The sequence below is a fragment of the Cygnus atratus genome, chromosome 6 (genome assembly GCF_013377495.2).
Source record: "Cygnus atratus isolate AKBS03 ecotype Queensland, Australia chromosome 6, CAtr_DNAZoo_HiC_assembly, whole genome shotgun sequence".
NCBI classification, from domain to species: Eukaryota; Metazoa; Chordata; class Aves; order Anseriformes; family Anatidae; genus Cygnus; species Cygnus atratus.
The window spans coordinates 16505910-16531040 of NC_066367.1; the positions used below are offsets into that span (position 1 = coordinate 16505910).

General features: G+C 36.6%; 1 protein-coding gene across 11 annotated transcripts in view; it reads right to left on the reverse strand.

Annotated features, from left to right (window-relative positions):
* The window catches only part of OSBPL6 (oxysterol binding protein like 6), a 101128-nt gene that overhangs the window by 23388 nt on the left and 52609 nt on the right, over positions 1-25131 (reverse strand). For 4 of the 11 annotated variants that reach the window (XM_050711530.1, XM_035536945.2, XM_050711529.1 and 1 more), the window contains exons 3-13: positions 19744-19839; positions 16832-16954; positions 15155-15208; positions 14335-14448; positions 14030-14194; positions 13381-13513; positions 12836-12939; positions 11784-11876; positions 6701-6775; positions 2432-2597; positions 1320-1450 (exon numbers count right to left, since the gene is read on the reverse strand). In XM_050711530.1, coding sequence (XP_050567487.1) covers positions 1320-1450; positions 2432-2597; positions 6701-6775; positions 11784-11876; positions 12836-12939; positions 13381-13513; positions 14030-14194; positions 14335-14448; positions 15155-15208; positions 16832-16954; positions 19744-19839 — 1254 coding nt within the window. The remainder of the gene's footprint in view (positions 1-1319; positions 1451-2431; positions 2598-6700; positions 6776-11783; positions 11877-12835; positions 12940-13380; positions 13514-14029; positions 14195-14334; positions 14449-15154; positions 15209-16831; positions 16955-19743; positions 19840-25131) is intronic. The other 7 variants (XM_035536951.2, XM_035536954.2, XM_050711531.1 and 4 more) reach the window with 3 other exon arrangements.

Sequence of the window (25131 nt, forward strand, 5' to 3'; positions counted from 1 at the left end):
CCCTCCCCCAAGAGCAAACTCTGACATAGATCCCATGATTGCACTGAAACAAAGTAGGACCAATAGGTTAGCTTAAACTGTCTCTGAAAACAGTTTAAATTATTCCATTTTGCTTTATTCTGAAATGGTCTGGGTACGTTCATAATTGTCATCTACCAGGTGAGCAGATACAAGGTTAGACCACTAACAACAGCTGGGCTGTAGCTTCTTAAACTCCTCAAATCTGGCCACGAGACTGGTCAAACCCATCTGTCTGACTGTGCCAAATTTCCACTTACTCACCATTGAGACAATGAAATATGTTTGAAAATTATTTTTAAACTAACACTGGAGGCCAGCAACTATAAGAATGTGACCACCTATTTCACACACGTTACTAGTGAGTCTCGACAGGTCCTGGTTAAATTTTTATCAATAACCAGAAATGGTTGCCCTCATCTTTAGCCTTAACCTTTATTACAATATACAGCAATCTATCTGCATAATGTGTTATGCATCTGTGTCTACAGAAACATTATGCATCAATTTTAATCTCACAGCAATAAAAAAAAAACAACCCCAGTAACAATAATAGTGTTGGAAATTTTCTTCACGTTTAGGTGAAGTTCTGTTTGCCTTTAAAGCTCTGCTTTCATTTCTTGCAGATGCAAAGTTCCAAAGATATCCACTTTTTATAGTAAAATCTTTCACTTTTCCTTGTCTATGAAATCAAATGTTTGAGTTATTTTGCAACCGAAAGATGCATCTCATGGAATGGTGTAGGGTAGGAGTTCACCAGAGCACTTACTGTTGCTTCATCTTTCTTTCCAACTAAAGCCAATGACAATTTTCCTTTTGGCTTAAGTGGGAGAGACACCAGCCAGTAACAAGTTAGTATCTGAAAATCCAATTTATTAATGATTATTCTGTAATCATGTAATAACGCATGACTCCTTTTGCAGTTGGAGACATGGACATACAAAACAAATCAAAAAATATACAGTCAAAATGTAAAACTTAATTAAGAAAATGAGACTATCTCCTTGACTGTGGTGGAAATAGCTCCAATAAAAATATATATCAGTTGCATAAAAATCTTTGATGCCCTTACTTTACCTTGGAAAACCATAATAAATGCATGCTTACACAAGCAAACTATATTCTCCACATGCACTGAGGTTAGGCCTATGTTCTCATGTCCACAACAGAACATATGCCATAGTTCTGATTAAGAACCTGGCTATTTTCTTGGCTCCCTCTACCTCAGGGAATGGCCAAAATACAAAAGAAATAGTGCATTTGGCAAACTAGATGTGCCTGGAATCAAATCAAGAACATACCTGAGAGAGGGACTGTCTGAGGTGTGCTATTTGAGCATTGTGACCTGTAAGATCCTGTTCTGAAACAATCTGCTTAAGCTTCTCCTTCTCTATAGCTATGCTGTTAAAGGCAGACTTCAAAAGAGAATGCACTAAGGAAAAATGAAACAAAAAAGAAAACAAGTGTTGTCTCAGCTATGGATCTGCACATTTACATTTATTAAAATATTTCAGCAATAAAGACAGAGAGTGAGATTTCCATCCCACAGTTACATAAATTCGTAACAAAGATCTGAACTTCAAGTAATCTGTGCCCAAATTAAGTACAAACACTTACAGCTTACAGGTTGTAATGTGCATACAATATGTTCACATATGTCATCTGAGCATATTCTTGATACTGAGCATATGGAAAATTGTATATTTAGAAAACCTGTGTCCAATGTTGTCTTTTTTTCCTGTTTTTTTTTTTCAGGGTAATAAAATCTAAAGTTCTCATAAAACTTAATATTGCACTGATAACAAAGATTACTTGGTCTTTAAACAGATTTTTGATAATTTTAAAGAAATTAGTGTCACATTTTTCCTGTGTTTGTTATGTAACAGATAGCAAACTGACAACAAATACTTTTTAAAATAGCATTTTTCAGTATGCAGGATCATTCTTTTATTAGCAATACAATGACATCTCTAAAGTACATTCTACTAGTAAGCACTACTTCTGTTGTTTCCATTGATGTAGAGAACATCTCACAAAAACTTGTGCACAAAAACACCCTGCAAGAGATATATGGAGTAGTGGCATTTTGATTCATCTTTTGGAAGAGGTAAAAAAAATGTTTGCAAATTCAATCATGTATTTACAAGGTGCAAAAAGAAATTTGGAAGTTTGCTAAAAAAAAAAAAAAAAAAAATCCCTTATCAGACAGACTTTACCTATCTCCATATTCACAACATCCATGGAAAATATATTAAGGACAACACGTCATCTTTATGTAAGCCACATGTCCAGCTAAAAATTCTCGTACAGTATCATCTAATACAGATGAATGTCTTGGTCATAACTAAGTGAAGGAAATAATGAAACACAACAGAGAAGCATAGCGAAGGAAAGGCTTGACATTTCCAGTTACCTTTTTGAGCCATCAGGCAAAATTCTTCTTGAAGTTTCATGTACTCAGTAGAGCACTCCAGAGGGTCTGTTACATGGCTTGGCGGAGTCTGAAACTCGATGTCTGCACAAAGGTTGGGATTGGATGAATGCAGCCGAACAGGGGACATCGTAGCACTGAAAGGGACCTACAGAGAGAAACAGTAAATAAATATTGTTTAAGGTACAACCAACCATTTGATTCTGTTGCAGCAAAATATAAATTCCTTCTGAAAACAAAATACATGATTCACAATGTGAAGAACATAGTAAGAAAAAACATTTAACTTTTTACTGTCCAAAATCTCAGTACAGTCGATGTAGAATTCCTTGTACTTCTTGAAAATTTTCACTGAAACAGACAAAAGAAAGCCTAAATACAGAGCTAACTGCTAACAGTGGAGTATTTAAATTCTAACATTTACAAAAATGGACCAGCTCCTAGTGCTTAAAAAAGGATTGGAAAGTTGAACCACCAAACATGCTGCTTTATATTTTGGCATTTTAGAGTCCATATCGTATGAATCTGTCTTTACAATACCAACATCTGTATGCAAGTATGCAAGTTCCTCCACAGATCTAGAAATAGGATACAACATTCTCATTATATCATTATATATCAATTATATTATATTATATTATATCAAACATTATATCATTAAAGCTTTTCAAAACTACTGGTACACCTTGAGTTGAAACCCACTGTACTAGCAACTATGAATAGGGAAAAAGCATGTAGTCTTTCTATATTCTTTCTAATGAAACAAACAAAAAATAAATCAAAACTCCATCTGACTTTCATTTAAAGTGTATAAGCCATAAATTAATGCAAAGAGATGCAGTTTAGTAAAATGCAGCAAACATTTTAGATTATAATTTCCACTTCTCTTTTTCCTTTTACACTTTTTAAGTACAGCAATATATATATATATGCATGCATACCTTATTTATAAGTAATATATATAAATGTATCATATGTACTTAACGGTTACCTATATGCTCCATATGCAGTGTATGGATACTGTTGTTACATACATGATGTGTGTGTGTGAGAGTACGTTTTATTTTAATTTCACTATTTACATACATTTGTATAAAAAATAGGCCAAGAACCTAATTTTCAAGTCTAAATGCAAAGGGAAGGCATGCAGAACTACATGTTGTTACTTCAGTATTAAACACTTTTAACCACATTCAACACATTCCATCTAATTTATTTTATGATATTCATCAAATGTATAAATAAAGAATTTCCACACTGCAGCCCAATGTAATTATTCAAATATGAAAAATGGGGACAAAAAATAAAACGTGTCTTCTGGTGCATGATAAAAGTGGCATATAATATAAAAAGTCATATTACTAAGATATTTTTTTTTTAATCAACAGATAAGTTATATACTGCCATCAGTATTTGAAATCGGTACCTTGTTATTTGATTAGATCAGAGAATGGTTCTATAAATCCCTTCCCATAACACTTGCCATCAACATATGTTTTAGGTCTCTTATTCTCTGATGAAACTCTCAAAATCCTATTGGACCTAGTCATCATATCCCACTTCAACCTGGAGCACTTTCTGCAAAATACCACTTTCCACCCTGCTCTTCAACTTCCAGGTATGTACAGCACAAACTAATGGCCCTATGACACCTATCCAGTGTCAACTTTGTCCTCTTCTCTCATGTGTTTTGATTTCTAACTATACCAACAAAGTAGGTATTTTTCATTGGACATTATTTTTTACTCATATCAAGAAGGCTTTATTAACAAGGGATGTAGAATAAATTGCTTCCATGCATGCTGGACATTTGTCCTGTTATCTTCTTTGCCAGTACCAGACTGCCTCTCTCAGCAGCCAAACTCCCTTATAGTTTTTACATAGCTTAATTTTAAGTTTCCTTTACAAAACCTTATCTCTTCTTACACGAGAGAATACATTTCCAAAACTTTCTGGCTGGGCGCACTGCAAAGGTCTAGCTGCTCCACGCGGCTCTAGGACAGCAGAGTAGGTGGCTACAGCATAGCACTGTGTGTGGGGAACATGTCCCCAGTCCTCAAACCCATCCTGGAGGCAGGAAAGAAAGCTGCCCTGTTATAATGCAGGAGCTGGAGGGAGCCCCGCAGCTCCACGTGCCCACAGTGACAGGGCAGGCTGCCCCAGCCCCATGCAGACTGGAAGAGCTGTGGCCCTGCTGCCTGCACGTGGGGGTTTCTTTAGACACTTCTTGATGAACCTGACTGAAGAGACCTGCTCTAGAGTCATCATTTCCGCCCTGTCCCTCAGCTGGCCAGGCCGAAAAGCAATGTTCCTGCAGTGAGGTTTGTGGAAAAAAGAACATGTTCTACAAATATTGTCACACTGTTCACAAGAAATGTACATTTACATGACAGAGACAAGTAGCTGCTTTGCTGATCGCTTTAGATACAAGAAACAAAAATTCTTAACTGTTGACTGATATGACCTCTCCTCATCTGCATCTTTCAGGACAGTTTCCAAGTTACTTTCCACAACTGATGAAAAACATCAACACTGAACAAACTCATTCCCTTGAAGTCTAAGAAACACTCCCACATATTTCTCTTCCCTTTTTTCCTTTCACTGCCGTGCTTTCTCTTACGGTGACTTCATACTGCCTTGAGTACTTGTTTAATTTTTTCCTGTTTTTTAAAATATTTAACTCCTTGACGCATCCCTCTATTTTTTTTCCTCCTCACTCTTCTAGACATAACCACAGGTGTACCTTGTCCTGATTTTCTGCTTTACTCCAGAGGCTGAAATACCCACTCATCCACCAGCCTCTTCAGAATTAGATATCCATGTAGGAACAGACTGTTCCTGGTAGTGTGGTACAGGAACCAGTGGTACAGGAGTCATTTTGGTGCCTCCAGCTTTCCTCCCTCCTGCATTTTTTCCAGCTCTTCCAAGACCTCCCTCCTCAGCTCCTCACGTCAGCTGCAGGTGACAACTCAGCAATCCCCTGGACATCTACCACCCCTTTTTGATGCTGGCTGCCTTGCAGTTCAGGACCAGCTGTATTTGGTCCACTTGAGCACTCCTTGGCACAGCCCTTGTCCAGGCTGTTTAACTCCTACTGAACTTTCTGGTCGAGCCTCCCATTGACACTGCTCAGCCATGAAGACTGAGATGGGGGTAGATTCCGCTGCTAGGTGGGCAGACTGATGAGGTTGGACTACCAATCAATTATTGACTGATATGCTGCATCAACACCCGGCATCAACTGATTACAGGAGATTAAATTTAGATGAGTTAATTTTGGAACTGGAGTAGCGCTGACTTCTCTCATATTTTTTATGAGGACCTAAGAATAAATGAGGTTTGTGGTTCAGGCAGCCGGGCTTAAGGAGAAGCTGTGTCTGATCTAGCGGATTTTAGCTGTGGGCTAGAGCTGCAGACCCTCGAAAACGTTAGCTTGATGTTCACTGCTTGATCTCAGCAAGGGTTTGTGTTTAAAGCTCACTTTATTCTTTAGTTACACAGAGTTCTTTTTTCTTTTTTTTTTTTGTCTTCCCTATCTAGCTGTTGCACTAATCAGCTAAGGGACTAGCCTAATGTCTGTATTGTGCATTCCCAATAATTGCTTTCCTGACAAGGCAGCAGCTGAAGATATACTTATGATGCTAATTTGATTTCACAAATAGCTCCTCCCATCACAATCAGCAGCCCCCACGTTGATTTCAGAGCTCCAAATTTTGTTTCAAAGACTTGGAGAATTAGCAAAATGAAATACAGACATTAGTGGTAGTAATATGACTTTTTGGGATAATGGAATGTAAACAGAAAGTGTCTTAAATGGAAAGGCTAACCTTGAAGTACTAAAAAAAAAAACCAAGAAATTTCATGATTTCATGTTTGTAGCAAACCTCCTTGGTTCTGCTGTCTTGCTATGGACTGTCACAAGAATCTTTTACAGAATTTGATCATTTCTTTCCATTTTGAATAATAAAGAGAGAGTATACCAAAGCTATGTTCAAAGAGTGCAGGGCCTGAGTCTAATCACCACCTGCACTTGCCTAGAGGAGGAGGGACATGTACCACGAAAACAAGCTCAGACCCATATCTGTGAAATTCAGTTGTGTCAGGCCTGACCACTTCTAAGTGACTCAGCTGAGAGTGGGTAGAATGGACACCTCCATAAAGCGTAAGAAACATCTTCATTAGCTTATTACACATTCAAGTTACACAGCTTCCCATCTTTAGAGCTATCCCTTGATTTTTAAATCCACTCACTGTTGTAGCCACTGCAGCTGCTAGTCTCTGCCGGCGTCGTGTTGTGCTGAACTGGCCCTTCGGTGCCGGCCCTTCCTGACAGTGAATGCGAGAAGAGAAGGAAGTAGAGGAAGAGAAGGGAAGGGGTGATGGGACACAGGAAGATGAAAGGTGATCAGAAAAGGGAGAGGGAAAGTCTTTAAGTGGATTTCAATTTTGTTAACTCGTATGGCCTACACATTCTGAGAACATACAGCATGTTCACACCAGTGTATGCCAGAGACTTATATAGCTAGGTACTTTGCTAAAATTATCTCCATAAGGGGTGGACTGCAGTGCACTCACTAAGACTACAATAAATAAATAAATAAATAAATAAAATAAAAGTTAGCTCTGCATTTCAGAGCTGTAAGACAGTTATGGAATAAGAAAACAAAAAGGATGCTATGGCATGGCAGAAAACAAAACCAAAACTCCTTCTTGGGGTCACTTGACCATCTAGAAAATGAATTCTGGAAGAGATCACTTTGCATTAGTGGAAGTGCATGAACTGCTTTTACTGGAGATGCATGCATCTCAATGGTAAAACTTGTTGGGGTGTGTGTTATAGGCAGCTTGCAGATGTAAACATTCCTCTGCAAAGCTCTAGAATTTCTGTGTCCATCCCTGGGCTTATTTGTTCATTCTTCCCACACACCATTCTTTGAGTTCCATAGGATCAGATTTCTCCTTCTGTACATTACTAAAGGCAAGGCTTCCAAAGCAATGCAAAATCTCAGATAAAGCAATGCAAACGAAAACTAAGTATTCTAACAACTACTTCCTTTTCCGCATGCCTAACTTGTGTCCTCTTCCTGCCTAACTTCACTTGTATTTTACTTTTAAGAAAATTCATCTTGGTACATCAAAGTCAAGTACATGGTACATGAAGTCTGCCTAATGAAGAAGAGCTCCACACCTATCATAAAGCCCTTCTATTTTATGTCTGATCAAAATGATACTATTCTGAAGTCATTTAAAGAATTTGGAAGACTAGAAAAGCCACCTTTCTGCTTATAGGAAACAATTTTTAATTCCTTTACATTCTTCTTCACCTATATCTTCATCTACAGCCACTTCAGTATTTTTAAATCTATATACATTTCTACTTGTTTTTTCTGAAAGCTACATGGGCACCATGGAAATAACAATGGTATCGACTGGACACATGGACATCATACTGAAGAACTGAATACTGTAGTCCAATTATTAGCTGAAGTCTCCATACCCTCCACCCTCTGGTTGATGCTTCTGGCAATGCTACGGACTGTGGAAGGTTTTTCTGATGATGGCAGTAAGAGAAGCCTTGCTTTGCACCTTTTTTGTAAAACTGTTATATTAAAAACATGTATAAAACCTCTAAAACAGAGAGTACCAACTTCATTAAAGTAGATACTGCATCATATGCAGAATACAAAGCTCTCTGCCCTACAGAAGTATGTCTATCCTCTGAATAGGAATTTAGAAGAACATTACAGTTTAATAGGGACATATATGAATTTATACATACACGTACAGAGAGCGAATCATGCACAAATACATACATTAAGCACTCAAAATCTGCAAGATGTGGAATGCAAGTACACTTTATTAAACTTGGAACAATGAGCTCTGCAGAACCACTACCCCCAAACACAATATAACATGAGGTAAAAATCTGAGTTACGATTAGTAACATTTATATAAGTAGTTATTTAAGGGAAAAGGTAGCAACCCAGTCTTTGGGTCTGGTTGTTTATGAGCTGAAAGCCTCAGTAGAGCAAGCTGACTTTTCAGGTCACTCTGTGCTAAATAGTTTTGTTAAACAAATTCTCCCTCCACCCCCCTTTAAATCAGTCTTGGAACTTTACATCTTGGAGCACTGAAGGAAATCAAATCAATGATAGTTCATTTTGATCAGTAGTACTGTTCAACAGTATTTTATTTTTTACTTCCTTTGAAGATCTTTAGAATGCCATGCGAATGACAAATTGGTCTTTTACCCAAAGAAAAAAGAATGTCAGTTTTTGTACAAAAGTATCATTTGTAAAATGAATGAATACAGATCAACTAACCTGTTGTTGCAGACTATTTTCTTAAGACATTTTTAAAAAAGACTCTTTAAAAACAAAATAAACCTCCTTTATGTAACCAACCCTTCTTCAGAGAAGCAGTCCAAGTATTTTTTCTTTTGAATTTAAGCCTGTTATTTAAGCTGTTTATTCAGAAATACTAAACCCCAAATCTTACAAAAGTATACACATATTCTATGGTCAATTTTACCCGGGGAAGCAACCCCACTTTTGTCAGGGGGATTAACTGTGTGAGCAAAGTTAAACATATACAGAACTGGTATACCTAAATGGTAAATATGTACTTGTAAAAAAAAAAAAAAAAGTAGTCAAACTTGTGTAAGTTGTGTAAGTACAAAGTGTTTAAAATATACTTTTTTTATACACCTACCACTCATATTCTACGCACGTGTTAGCAGGAATACAAAAGCTATCTTACTGACTCATTATGAGTACAATACAGAACCTCGATGGGAGAATTCTCTTCTTGCATCTTATCCAGTGGACACGGAGCTACAAAAAAAATTACAGCTTTGTTCCCCATTATTTGTGAACAGGTCAGCTATTTACAGAGCTCCCTAATTTTCAGGCTCCCTGGAAGGACGTCTCTCAACGTCATACTGCCCAAGGCTCTTTTGATGGTAGTTAACAATCACTCTAAAATACATTGGTGCGAGTATTTCAAATAGAAATAATAGTACAACTAGCTGAAAGTTAGAATGTTAGTATTAGCATTATCCCATAAAACTAGTGAAATGTATGGAGGAATGGGGAAAGGAAAAGGATAACAAGCATTTCTGGTATCAAATCTGTCCACCACTTATTAGCAAATTATGTGTAGCTTCCATGAAGAAACAATTACAAATTAGACAAAGTGATTCTAAGTAGTGGATGTCCTTATAAATAGTTTATAAAGAGTTGGCATAGTCTTGAAAATAATTACCTATAAGGAAGGCCATGGAAACTAGAAGGCATGGCTAAAAGAAGAACAAAATGGGACTGCAAGCTTAAAAAAGCCTAGGCATGTGAAGGCAGTAGAATAGCAACATGAGCAAATTATGAATAACACAAGCAGTCAGAGTGAGGCCATCTTGCACAGATCACAGCTTTAGACCTTTCCTGGGACAGGACAGCCCTTGGAAGAAATGTATTTGAGCTCATAAAGCTAGTTACGATACCAGAGCAGCCAAAAGGGAGTAAACATCCTTCAACTTGCATGCAATTTAGAATCATTTTATTTTTTCTGTTTCCCTGCAGATTAATTTGTAAATCAGTCATCAATAATGTAATGCTTTGCTTTAATAAAATAAGCTTCATATTTCCACCATTAAACTTGCCAGAAGTTAATGCCTGCCAGGAGCTATCTTTGCTGTTAAGCAGATTTCTTTCTCTCCCTAGCAGTGACAAACCCAAGCAGAGCAGTCCATGCACACAAACTCTCCCAGGGGAATCTGCAAAGTGACCATACTTGAGATATTCAGGAGCAGGAGCACAAGACCTGTCAAGCCACCAACAGCAGTTTGAGAGTCGGGTGCCAAAAGGACAGTCTCCCACAGAAAGCCCAAGATGGTGTCACTCTGGCAAGGTGCAGGCGACACAAGAGTGACTTGCAATTCCTCATGGACCACACTAGATGATCATACATTGACTGCTTTCATCATTTTTTCATCTTTTTTTAATTATTATTATTATTTTATTTATTTACTTATTTATTTGTGGAGAGGAATTTCTCCACGACCACTGTGGTATGAACGAAGAACATGCAGTATTGACTTTCTTTTCACAGGCACCAAGTACTTGCATCCATTTTTCAGGTATTTATTAGTAGCCTACATTATTCAGCAGCAGGAAAACATAAGTGATCCTTCAAATGCTGGGGATAGGGTATGACATCAATCACCAAAATTCCTTCTTTACAAAATGAAGCTTTACAAACCTAACAAATAAAGCCTTCTAAGCCTAACAGATGCTTTATTGTACAACCTGTTATCATTTATCTAGTATAACTGTTAGACGAAAAGTCACCTAAAACAGCTGCAATCAGAAAGCTGGTGCAACAATTTCTTCTTTCCTTAAGATTGTCAGTCTTAAATGAGCCACAGAGTACTCTATATTGTGCCTCTGAGTCACAGAAAAGTCCTTATTGTGTCCCTAGGGAACATATTAAAGGCTTTCAAAGTTTGCATGAATTTCAAGGAATTTAAATGGATTAGAAGTTGCTGACATTTATTTATTCTGCTGCAGACAGCACTGTAGTGATTGTTTGCTCCTGAAGTCAGTTGACTATAGTCTTCATTAGAACTTGCTGATTTATGAAAAAAATATATTTTTTTTTGGATTAGGCTTCAAAACACACACTGACTTCTGACAAAACACAGTAAGACATCCTGGATCGAGCAGTGATCTAAGCTTCGTATGCTTATTTTTGTGCTTTTACTTTTAATCTCTAAGGCAGTAAGGATGGGGTAAATTCTTTTTTCTTCATGAAATTTATTCTTTAGTTTATTCAATTTGTTCCCATAGTAGCCTCTTCCATAAGAGAGGGCTTTTGAGAATACTTCTAACTGGTAACATTCCTAGTATAGGTCTTAACAAAGACAACTGGTATGTTTAGTATTTCAGTCATGTTTTCTACTTTTAGCTTGATGTCACCTGCCCAACTGCCCTTCTTGGCAAGTTTAAGATGGAACATCAGTATCCCCGTGTGCTGCATGCATATTGCCTTTTTTACACCTTAATTGACTACTGTTCAGCTTCTCCTCCTATCCCTAGATGGCAATGTTTTCATATGAATGAAAGTAAAATCAATACATTTTTCACTATCTTATCTAGGTTTTAAACAACCAACTGAGATTTAATTTACATCATCAGAACCATAAGGTATATGTATAAGGTGTATGTATAAGGTATATGTATAAGGTACATTGACTTCCTACTTTCAGTTAATATAACATTTCATGCTTAAAAATTAATCTCAAAGTACAGTGAAAAAGAAAGCATTGTGCATTCAGTACCTGAAGTTGAATTTTTGCATCTTTGCTGACACTTTTTGTTCTCCACCGTCTTGTGACCCGCTTGTCTTTCTTTGAAATATCTACACAGTTAGCCTACATTACACAAATAGTTAAAAGTGACAAAGTACTATTACGTTGACACAAGCAACACAGACAAGCACACCAAGTTAGTAAAGAACTATAGAGTTAGACATTGACAAATTAGAAAGTAAGGAAAAGAATGCTGCTGCCAGGGCCCACGGCTACAGCAGTGACCAGGTGTAGCTACCCATACACTTCTATAAACTAATGGTTTATTTAACTTATTTAGCAAAACTATTGGTATACCTTCTTCATAGTGCACAATATTTAGGACCAGATTTTGAAACTCTTATGTATTTCTATTCTGTTACTACTCCAAGCAATGCAGGGTTCACCTGTTCCTGAAACCAATGGTAAGCCTCGTTATCTCATTGAATATGAGATATGGATGACTTTCCAATGCAGCAACACCACTGGGAGATTTGTGTACTCAAGGGGGCTGAGTGAAAAAAGGAAGAAAGTATTTAGGACTTAGGATCTGCTGTTGCTTTCTTGTGGTCAGAAGGAAAACTCACCCTGAACTGGGAAATGGTGCAACCCCCTTAGGACCTTTGTGACTATGCCCTTTTTTCTAGAACATGCAGTGTGCTTCGTCTTTGAGGGTTTGGGTCTCCACTCCTTAAAAACTTAAAACAGTTTCTTACTCAGCACAGTAACAATTCCTTAAATATAATTTCAATGCATACGTGTATTTCTGTTGCATTAGTTCTTAGTTCTGCTTTTGCAAATGATTTAATCATTTGATTCATCCTATTCAAATCAAATAACATTAAATTAATACACCTTATCTGTTTACACATTAAACACTATTACATACAATTAAGATAAACACACAATTCAGATAAACTTTTCATCCAAGAGTTCCTGTGATTTCAGAAAATCATTCTAAGTCAATAAACAACGTCTTTATACTTCCCTTAACACAAAGAACAAATTTTTCAACATGATTACTTATTCTCAAACATATTTACCTGCATGTCTGTGAAATTTGGTGCTGACTGAGTTCTCTGCAGTATTTCTAAATTTTGAAGAAGTTTACTGAGTTCCACAAGGTTTGACTGACAATGAGCAAGATCTAACATATATGAAACAAAAATACATTAGGTGCTTCAGTTCAGACATATTTTTTTTGCCATGATGTCCACCATTGGCATTGTATTGTATAAGAGTTAAATGCCCCAAACCCTACTAAGTAAGGCATCTAATAACCTTATTTTCAGAGATGTTGAGCGCTTTTTATTTTTATTTGAGTCAGCAACAAGACTGCACCTCAAAAGTTGATTGCATTTTAACAATGATATCCATTAAGATAATATAGATTATTCAAATAAATTTTAAAAGCATCATCCCACCACATGCAAAGAGGGAATTTCCCACCACAAGCATCTAAGTACCTCAAGAGCTCCCTCATGTGCAAGTAAAGATGAAACTTAACCACTTTCATTGACCGTATATTATTTTATACCAACAAGATGTTTTGCTGAAAGAGTTAGGCACAAAAAAAGTAAAGACTAACCTTCTGCACATCTGTCCATCTCTTCCGAATCCTGCAACCAGGCTGCTACTTTACTCTGACCAGTAGTGCAAGTTGCAGGAAGACTGTTACTGCAAGGTATAGGAGACTGCCATGGGAAGTTATTTTGTTGTACCTAAGACAAAATAAAATGCTTACACTTGCTGTTGCATGTCTTGCTCAGTCAGTGTAATCATCGTACTAATTTCGAATAAAGAAATAAAATAGGCATTGTGATTTCAGTGGTATCTGTGATTTGACTATATACTTCCCCAAGATGCAGGGGTTTCTGTAGAGCATATTGAAGAAACAAACTAAGCACAAACTCAGAAGCACACTGCATTTGCTAACCACTATGAAATGGTGTTAGACAGATTTAGACCAAAAAATAGATTTATTTCCAATGCCAAAGGCTAGAGCAAATTTTTTTGGAGACATTGAATTCTTTGCAGGATCTCTATAGCAGCCTGTTTATGAAGTCTATGGTACAGATAAATTAGACAGTCTTTCAGCTGTGTGCTCTCAGCTTTTTGCTGGCCATCGGTTCCCCCAGCAGAAGGTCTTCTCTATTGGCATTACCAGCAGAGCCCACTAAAACTGCCCTTAAGCAAGCCCAGAAGGCATGAGTTTCCAACAAAAGGACACTACATACCTTTCCATCCGATATATTAGCAGCTGGTGAAGACTCTGTAGTAGAGGCTGAAGGGAATATATGGAAGCTAGCATCTCTTGGAGATCTCACAATCTCGTTCTGACGGTACAACCGGTGGTGGCGTAATTTTGAAACCCATGCATCAAATGAATCCTGGGACTTCACCTAGAAAGAAACTCACTGTCAAGAAGGTATCCAAAATATTACTCTTTCCCCCTAACTTTTACTGTGTTTTTTTTTTCTAATTATTATTATTTATTTCCACTGCAGATGAAAAGAGAATAAACATTTGCACCATTTTTTACCTTCAGATGATAGATATGTTCTTCTGTGTCAAGATCTATTCTGCGAGCCTTCTTTTTGATGGACATAACTGATAAACCTACATCAATGCTCCCGTGTACTTTGCCTTTCTGTATCTGAAATCAAAAAGCAGGGTAAGAAATTAGTAGTATCATGCGCTTCACTACAGTTAAGAGAAAAATATCTTGTGCTGATGTGTTTTCCCATTTTAGAAATATTTTAATATAAAGGCACATAAAAATTAAAACCTCAATCAGACTAAGCACTTAGTGTTTTTATAGATGAGAAAAACATCTCACAAGTGGTTAGTGCAGTCCCAACTCCAAATGAAAAATGTGTTAGTTCACACCAGCACACAACTACAGGTGAGAAGCTGAGAAAATTAGACAGCTCTTAGATCTCTGCTGTTACAGCTTGATGGTTATTGGTATTTAATGTAACTAATTTAATGCTACCCCCTGTATCTCAAGTACATTGTATTACTTCTCTGTCCTATCCACATATCTCAGAATAATCAGCTCTCACTAACACTAAAATTGAAAAATTAAAATACATGGTCGGGCTAATCTCTCAAGCACCTTCACTGAATAAATTACTTTAAGAAATGTAGCTTGTATTTTCATAGAAGTGAGAAAAGCCAGAAACTAGGGGGATATAACTCAACCAAAACCTCAACACACTTTATATAGCTCTCTCTCTGAATCCATTAACAACTGTCATGGGTGTGATGTCATAAGTATGCCTAGTATGAGAATGAGGTTTAATTGCTCTAGCAGGTTGAATTCAAATACAAATTTTAAAATAGTCTGCAACTTTACTTACGTCAATTGGTGACTTTGAATATTTTAACAGTCCATTATCCAGGACAAAAAATCTCTGAAAGTGGAAAAAAAAAAAAACACCTTACTTTATTCATGAGCAGATGCAATTTAAACTATGTACAATTATTTATCTGCTAGAGAAAATGATTACCCTGTAACAATTAAGAGTGTTTATGGGTTGGAAAGAATATAAATATGGTAGTGAAAAATTTTAATTCTTGTTCTATCATGGCAATGATCTTCTAAGCAAGAAAAACTAGATTCTCTGTTTCCAACAGTATGTTCTAGGTTTAACTTAAGAGACCTCAAAAATGAAGGTTGTTTGTTTTTTTTTGTTTGTTTTCCAGTCAATTCAATAATGTCTACAAGAAAGACACCATAGGCTGAAAGAGTTACGTGTTTTTCTTCATTTTCTTCCTGTTTTTCTTCCCAAATTATTATCCAAGACTCTGTAAGCCATCTGACATGGAAGGGAATGACAATGTTTTCCTGATGGGAGCCTATTAAATTGACAATATGAGGAGGGTCAGTGCTTGTGTGGCAGAAAATATCTCCTGAAGATGTTTCTGGAAATGATGTCAGTTGCACAACAGATGGTACCAATATCTCACACACGTTGAGAAAACAGTGCTTTGCTGGAGACATAACTTCTTGAATAAGATGTCAAAATAACAGGGTTGTGTTTTGTGTTTTTTGTTTTTTACTAGGTATGGTCATTAATGGACTTCAGAAAAATATGGTATTAATTTCTTATTCCTCTGCCTCTCTAGGTTCCACACACCAATGACCTTTCCTCATATTCCATTTCAAAGCATACTGAACTTCAGAAAATGGTGAGCTAATCTGTAAGTTGTACACATTATATCTGATATACTACTTAAGCACATTGTGAACCATCAGAATATGACATAAAGCATTCAGTAGACAGCTGATGGTACAGCTTTGCTAGCAGGTTACTAGCACAGCACACGCTAAAAGTACTGTCTCTCGAATTCACTATGCTCTCAGCACAAAGTATTGTAACAGAAACTGCAGGATATCAAAGCAGTAGTTGAAAAAGAAAAACCTTATTAACAAGTCCACAGTTTCTAACCAGAAGTTCAGCATAAATCCCTAAATGAAATGTAAGGCAGAATGAAGGGGGATGCTGAACTGTGAAGCTCTTACTAAACTAAAAATTATTTACTGGTAACTGGTATTTTCACTGGTAACTGCTCTAAAGTCAGCACGAAAACCAGATCACCAGTAGTAAACTCCTTTACAGAACTGTGAAAGTTAGACTCCCCTTGTTCTCTTGTTAAGTTCCTAAAACAGACATTTGTCTAAGAAACAACATATTAACATAATGTATTTTAAAAGAGTGGAAGCAGTGAGTTATCCCATAAGTTCTTATGTATTCAATTAATTGTTTTTTGCTTGTTTGCTTTTAGTGTTTTGTTTTTAAATAAGCTCTCCTTTTATGTTCTTTCAGTGTTTAAATGTAACATTAGGCAGCATGGTCTGCAATGTTGAAGCCACAAAGCTGTGTGTGCAAACTAATTCTTTACACAATCTGAAGAAAAAGTCATACACTGAAATCCTGGGCATTTATTTGACAGCCATTCTATTTCCTCTAGACAAAACATCCCAACTCACAAAATGAAGTAATAATCCTTTGACTGTTTTATGAGACCTTTACCTTGTGCCAACCTTTTAAGGGCCATTTTCTCTTTTTCAGCATGAAGCCTTCATGTTTGTCTGGCTTCTGGACATTGGTCTGGCCAATTTTCAGACCCTCTATGATTTCCCAGCTGTCAGGTTCCTGGTGAAAAAGTATGAAGACACATTGATTAATAACTGTGTGTACACATAATATAAAACTGCATTTATATGTAGCACAAATTCTCCAGTGCAAAACAAAGAGTATCTCTGCACTGTAAGAACTAAAAGGATTGGACAGATGTTACAAGTGGAGCACAGGCAAAACCTGTGTGTTAAAAATCTACCTTTACTCAGAGTATTCCTTCTCAAAAAAATAATGGGATCGTGAAATAAGATGAGATGAGATGAGGAAGAAATCTTACTGCTAACTATATGTAGTGTGCACTTTGTGGTATTCCCTGATCATGAAAATGTGTAACTTTTCTGATCTTTAAAGTACAATCTACATTGATTCTGGATGCTCTGATTTTTCCTTAAAATCTGACAAACAAGCAGAAGAGGTTGGTTTGTTGTTGCTTTGAACATAGCCCAGCTCTTGTCTTCAGTTACATTTCATGACACAGAGTTTCACAGGCTAATTGCACCTTTAGGAATCTGTAAAAGGAAATTAATCTTTTTAAAATTTTCCTGTCATTCCTTTTCACTGCATTAAGAGAAATGCATAGGGAAGCTAGCTAATTTTCCCCCTAGAGAAAAGAATATGAACTGTATCGTTTCAGACACAACCAGCTGTATGCCTTTCTGAGAGCCAATTAAAGCACATCCCTTGCACACACCACTTGTTATGCATGACGACTTGTATGACTTGAGCCTGACTTGTGATATACCATAATGAACAGATAAAGAACAATGTTTTTAAAGAGAAAAAAGAGCCATGCCTTTATTCACATTCTCTTGCTACTATTGCAATCAACAAAATTATAAGTATACTAGACAGTTTTAAATCGGCATTTTCTCAACTGCCACAACTCCCAGTGATATTATGAAAAGTTATTGGGAGAGGAACGAGGTCATCCTGCATCAAACTTTTAAAGAAAAAAAAGTTTTCCTCTATTTTCCACAAACCTGTCCAAAGACAAGCACTGTCAGCCTTTCCTAACTTTCCAAGTTACACAGCCTTCATAACATGAACATTACTGTTGTGGAAATACGATTTTAAAAGTAACAACAAGCTATACATTTGCAAACCTCGTTAAGGAGTTGCTAATCTGACAAGGATGAAAAGCTCTATTCCAAACAATACATATGCAAATTTTAATAAAAATTTTTACTCAGTTTAACTTTCCCTGCATAACTGCAAACTGGAACTATCATGGTGCTTGTAAACACTGTGCTCAAGAACCATCTTTTTGATTTCACTGTGTTTTGCTTGGACATTCTATTTCCATTACTGTAGAGGGAAGCACATATGCATTATTTTTTCCCTATGAAGGAGCACTTGGCTCTTGAGGGAGGAAATTAAACTATGAGTCCCCTGGGGCAAGCAGAGGATTTCTCTCCACTACTCTGCCAACTGACTCCTCACCATATTGATTTCTCCTTTAGAAGATCAGCTGCAGGCATAAGTCTTTTATCTACTAGATAACATCAGTATTGATTACTCTCAACCAGAAATCACACAATCTCATACAGCTATTCATTTAAACAAAAGGCCAGATACAGGGGGACAAAATGAGCCATTATTCAGTGCAATACAAATACCTGCCTTCTGCTGCGCCAGTGCCACAAGCTGCTATAAAGCCACCCTGACAACCCTAACTGTGGCTCACCCCAGTCCAGGTTTGGTCTGAATGTGCCCAGTAAGAGGGACATTGTGCCATGGACCCTTCTGCTGCAAGAACAGCAAGAAGCAAGGGAAAAACAAGGTGATGGTGATGTGCTTGAAGGGCCTCCATCTGATGTTGGCTCATCCAAAGCACACCTCTACTACTTCAGGACATCTGCAATTTAATACATATGCAAAACAGCTTGGCACAGAGCAGCAGGGCCAGGAAACACACACGTAACTTACAGACTCAGGTTCTGCTTATGACCCAGGTTCTGGCAATGAGGAAGCCACTACCAAATATTTTTTTCTGAACCTTGTCTTTTTGTATACAAAGTTTCTTTTCTTTTTTTTCAAACAAAACAGAACAAAACATTTCATTTTACCCAGTGGAACAGAATGTTTCATGTGGGATTTGTTTTCCCAATACTGTTTCAGAACTTACACTTTTTTTTTTCTTTCCTGCCAAGTATTCCATAACAGTATCCTCACATTTTCAGTAACAATCTTACTTTCTTATTTGAAGTATCTTAAAATGAAGTCTTCTTTATGAAGCATTAGACTTATCTGGAATCAGCTATTCCAAAATTCAGGAATTCAGCCAGGAGGACACTGACTGCAAAGCACTGCACACGAGGCTGCATCTTTCAGAAACCGGTGGTGTTACCTCTACAGTTCTATCAGCAACAGATTTTTTTAAGAAACTACCCACAAGGAATACCATTAGGAGGACTGGCCTATTTTTTTTACATTAATATCATTATTGATTAACAGTGCTTTTGGACTTAGATATGATATGCTCTGTCTTTAGAGGATTGTACTGAACATTTTTCAAAGACCCTGCTAGCTCCACATTTTGACACTATAAAACTTGGTCCTGGGAGCCATTCATGGGGGGAAAAAACAACCACTACCATCCAAATCCTTAATTTTGCTAATACAACATTTACTAAGGATTACTGACTTCTCTGAGACCTCAGCTGGCAAACAGGAAGCTCCAGGACAGGCACATAATGTATTAAATAACAGAATCATAAAAACCAATATCCCAAAGCTGTTAGTCAAACTAGGTTGTAACCACAGAAGGAAACACCACCTACACCACAGCCTGTGCTTTTGCTTACCTTGGATAGAGAGATAGGGTCAGTTTCAAGGAACTGCTTGCTTAAAGAAGGGTCTGTGCTCCCCGAAGAAGCCTTCCGCTCCAAAATATGTACACTCTAAAAAAAAAAAAAAGTTATTAAAGATGACTACTTATCATTCAATGGTATTTTTTTTAAATACATACTCAGTAATGAGTGACTGATCATTATACCCTTTATAGAATATAATTCAAGGTATTATAATAAAGTATAAAACTTCCTATCAGCATCATGGCTCAAAACATATATAAAGTACTACCCATGCATAACGAAACTGCACAGTTTGTCTTCCAGGGCAACAGACGTCCCTTTCCTTCCCCTCTTTCACTTCTTATCATTGGTTCTAAAATTAACTTATCTGTTCAATCTAGAAATGACTGGGAACTAATAAAATAAAACAAAATAATAAAAAAATAAAAAATAAAATAAAATAAAATAATAAAATAAAATAAAATAATAATAAAATAAAAATAAAAATAAAAAAGAAAAAATAAAAAAGAAAATAAAAGCCAGGAAAGGCAGGTAGTGCAGTTCTTGTCTACGGAGACTCAAAGCGCTCCCAACCAGATCAAGCACATTTTCTGTTGAGCTATGAGACACTGACCATACATATCATGCAGTGGGCACCGCCACACATTCACTTCCAAAACAAACCATTACGCATAAGTTATTACTGCCCCGAACATATTCATTATCACATCTTGGCTTTTTGCTGAAGTGAGGTGAAGTAACTCATTACTCGAGTGCTTGCAACAGATTATAGGTGTTCACAAGATCAGTTACTGGGTCTGTGCTGACAGGCTTGCTGGTGAACATTTACACGGCAAAACAACCTCCAACCATTACAGCTGTTTTTCTAAATGAGACTACTTCAAAATTTTGTATCTTTAAAGACTGGTATAAATGTGAAGTACATAATTTCAAAACCAGCCTTGAAAAAACATTCCTTTAAAAACAAACAAAAAATAAAAGACATCATCCCATTTTCCAGAAAAGTTTTATTCATATTTTGTAAAAGAAAAAGAAAAAGCATTCTTGCTACAGGTTGAGAAAAAATAACCTCATCCTGCCTGCTTGGGTTTGCATTTTGTTCTCTGGTGAAATTTTGCTACATCTCATGCTAATATTTGGTATTCTACCACAGCACATCAGTAGCACCTCTGTGGAATGATAAACAACTGTTTCATTTCCAGCACATGTAGCACAATGACATTGCAATTACAGTTCTCTTAAAAGGGCAAGTTTTTTTCAACTCAAACAACAATTACATTTTTGTTCACAATTAAGCTTCTTTACATTCACTGAAGAAGAGATTACACAGGTACAAGTGAGAGCAGAAATAAGCAGGGAATATAAAAATACATATAAACAGAAGACTAAATGCTATTGTTTATACAGACAACTAAGTACATAAGGACCATAATCAAAGCAAATTATAATAAACATAGCTATTCACATAAATGCACATATAACACAGGCTGCATCTTGCTGCAGAGAGACTCACAGACCTTTCTTTTCTCTTTCAGTTTGCAACTGTGAATGAATAGGAAAACATGGGGACTGACCCTGCTGTCAATGAAGATTAATAAGCATCCCTGCCACTGTGCAACAATAATTGGTATTTTTTTCAGTTACTTTTAATTTAATTTTACAGTGAAGAATTAGGAAAAGCAGCAGTGTTATTGTATCTGCCGCATTCCCAAGGGCCAACAAGCAAGAGCTTTGTCATCTGTGCTTTGAAGTCTTTCTGCTTTATCAAAGAAAGGCCAACTTCATTATTTAGCCCAATGTCCACTACCAGCCAGATAAGAAAAGGGTTATGTTTATTTAGCACAAGTTCCTACATTACATGTTGAAGAATTTAATATATTCATTTGAGCTGAGCACCACATGGTTACTAAGGAAAAACTATGGTAATTTTTTCTCACTGAACAGATGAAATACTACATTTCCACACACAGCATCAGATTTGAACAATATACAGCAAAATCTTAATCCATTCTTCGAAGGAAGATTAACATGCCTCTTGATTATCACAGTCAGGATGATTCCCAACTTTCTTGCCAGTTCTGTTTGGCAGGCAGGAGCCCCTCCACCTCGAGATGGAGCAATGCCCAACACAGATGTTCTGAAGGTCTCGCGTGTAGCAGCCAATGCAGTTTGTTGTTACATAAGTGCAATTTCATTTTGTAAAATATTTAGAGTGGAGCAACCCAGCAGCCCCTGGCCTGCCAGATTTCCAGTGACATTTTCAACCACGTGATTCTAAGGCAAGGTTTTTGTGTGTGTGTTGTGTTATTTTTTTTTAATCAGCCCTCTGTTATTACAGTTCCACTTCAGTTGAGAAATACATTATTAGCTAACAGCACTTTAATGAATGCTGACTTTCTCAACTATTTGTCTGGAAATCAGAAAATGAACACTTTTAAAATAAAATTGCCTTCTTTACATGCCTTACTTCAAGAAGTGTTATCTCATTTTCTGTAAATATCTCCTTTCCAATTCTCTTCTGTCATAACCACCATTACATTGACACAAAATAATTCCTTTAAATTTATGGCATGTCTCTAGCATAATATTAAGACATATTATTTGGTGCAAAATGTTTTCCATTAATGTATGTTATATTTCTGCAAAATTACTGCTAGAAATTACACAATTATTTGACATTTTGAAAAGCAGCTATTTTTATAATGCAGGAGTTTCTTTACCTATTTAGCACCACAGAAATAAGAATTATTTCAATCTAAAAATTATTATCAACTTTTTTGGTTTTAACATGAAAAAGTCACTAAAAGAAGCACTTAAAAAAACTTATGGGAAGAAAGAGGCAGATCAATACAGCTTCTGGGTGTTTTTTTATACGAACAGAAAACTGACTAATCCATGAATCCAGGCATATTGGCCAGCCTGGAACACTCACTCATCCCATCCCAAGAGCACAGGCAGACTATTTCATGTCTGCATTGCTCAGTTCCAGGCTTCCCTCATGCTTCAGGATTACCTGTGTGCTATTTTTGTCCCGGTAGAAAATGCCAGCAGTTCTTGGAAATTAATTCAACAAAACTATGAGTTTGACTGAAACCATTTCATAATCCCATTCCTAAATCTTAGTCCTAACTGTGACCCTTCCTTCAACTTTGAGATTATTCACAACATATGTAACAGACAAGACTGCAAATCTGCTCCAAAGTGTCCCTAGGAACCCTACACATGGTGAACACAAATGCTGATTCTTTCCTGTGTTTATTTCATGTTGCTTCCCAAAGACGGGTGAAGGAGAAGAAAGTTGATGGACAGAATAATGATGTGATGATGTTTCATATTCTCACCTTTTCTAGAGGGCAAGAATGAAAAATGTATTTTACAGTATAAAAATATCTTTCTAGATAACTTGGCTCTACATAACTGGCTTTACATGCCAATTTTGTTTTTCAGTGAAGAGTTCAGTGACCCATCCACCTCATCCACTAGAATAAATGCTGGCATAGAGTATCTGGTCTCTATCAGGCCATAGAGGCTGAAGACTCTAATGCTTTTTAACTGAATGTGACTTCCCCTGTAGAGAAAAGACATTCAAGTGTGTTTTCAAAGGGAAGGCAAGGAAAGAGGAGCGACGTTGGGTAAGTAAAGACATGAAATCCAGTGAAGGACAAGTCCAGCACTCATGCCTCCCTTTCTGCTTTGCTTCTTAATTACTTAATGGAATTAATTATACTTAATGCAATGAATTCTCTCTTATTTGATTTACAATTTATTGATTTTCCAAAAAATAGACAATCTGGTGAGGAATTTATTGCTCTCATCAGATTCAGATTCCCTTTAGTTAAAAATATGCACAATGTGGCTATCAATTAATGAAAATGGATTGGTGGGTCACTCTCTTTGCTCACAGCACTCAGCAATCTTCAACACCCATAACCAGAGGATGCACACAGACACAAAGAAAGCAATGTAAAACATAGTTTTTCGCTGTTTGTTGTTGTTGCATTGTTTTTTTTGTTTGTTTGTTTGTTTTAGTTTTATTTTTAATCCAAAGTACTGACTAGTGCATCTTCATCTGCTATTCACTGGAATTCTTTTTACAACCTAGCTACCCCTGCACAGACGTGTTCTGTATTTGAATCCTGCCTCATATGAAGTGCAATGCTTAATAACTTTGTCATCTAAAAACACAGCATTCTTCACTTATCTGAAAAACAGCAGTAGTAATAGGGTAGATACAGATTTAAATGCAGTTTTTGCCATCTTTTAAATAACACTGCAATACATGCTTTCATCTGCAATATTATTTCCAAATGGAATAACCTTGAATTTGGTTTTATCTTAGGCTACATCTCAGTTTTCTCCAGCTTTCCTTCTGCTGATGTTGGAATAAAGACAGAGTCCTGAATATCACTGTAAGAGAAGGGTTAGTACAAAACAAAGTAACCATGTCTCCATCACTGTATTTCTCCTTTCTTTCTTCTAGCATGTTTTTTTTTCTTTGTATAAGACAACCATAGTCCTATTTTTATCCTCAATCTCTCCTATCGACCCTGCACCATACCTGTCTTCCAACAATCTGAGCTATCAACCAACAAACAAAGGAACTTAATACATCATGAATAGCACATGTAGTTCATCTTTTTTTCACCTTGTAACACATGCTCACCTGGTATAGAAATGTGCTTAAGAGCAGTTCAATCCTTAAACATTGTCTCTTTGTAACCTTTTTACTGAAAGACAGATATATCTAAGCAGTCGTTCTGTACCATATTAATAATATACAGGTAGGTAGGTATCCACCAGGTAGAAAATAAACACTTCTTGTATTACAGAAATGTCAAGGATGCTCAGGAGCTCTCTATCAGCCCTTTCTGGAACTCCAGTTTTGCACTGCAGGCAGTATGTTACAGGCAGTATGCTTTTAGCTGCTGGAAACAAAGACTCCTTTGCTTTTAAAAGATTTTTTTGACAAACTGAAGAGAAGTAAGCTCCGGCTCCTCTGAAGAGCGTCTTAGAGGGAAGCACTAACAGAACTGGACAAAGCAGAGAAGAGCTGTCATTGTAACTGCAATCATAGCTGGAGTGACAGTGAGCTTGGGATGACTACCAAGTTGCAGCCTAAGTCTTTAATGACAACTTTCTTCTTTCACATTTTAGATTTTGACAAGCTTATCTCAAAACAGAGCAAACAGATAAACTGACAATATCTGACTGAGAGAATTTAAATGTTTGCTAATGATACAAAGCTATATTTTGACTATTGAAGAATCACAATTCAAAAGACTGAGATTTTTCTAAATAGTTCCAGGCTAGCAATTCTTTTTATTAATGCTAATATAGTAAAAGAAAAGGAGGGAAAATAAAATCACATGCACACGATAA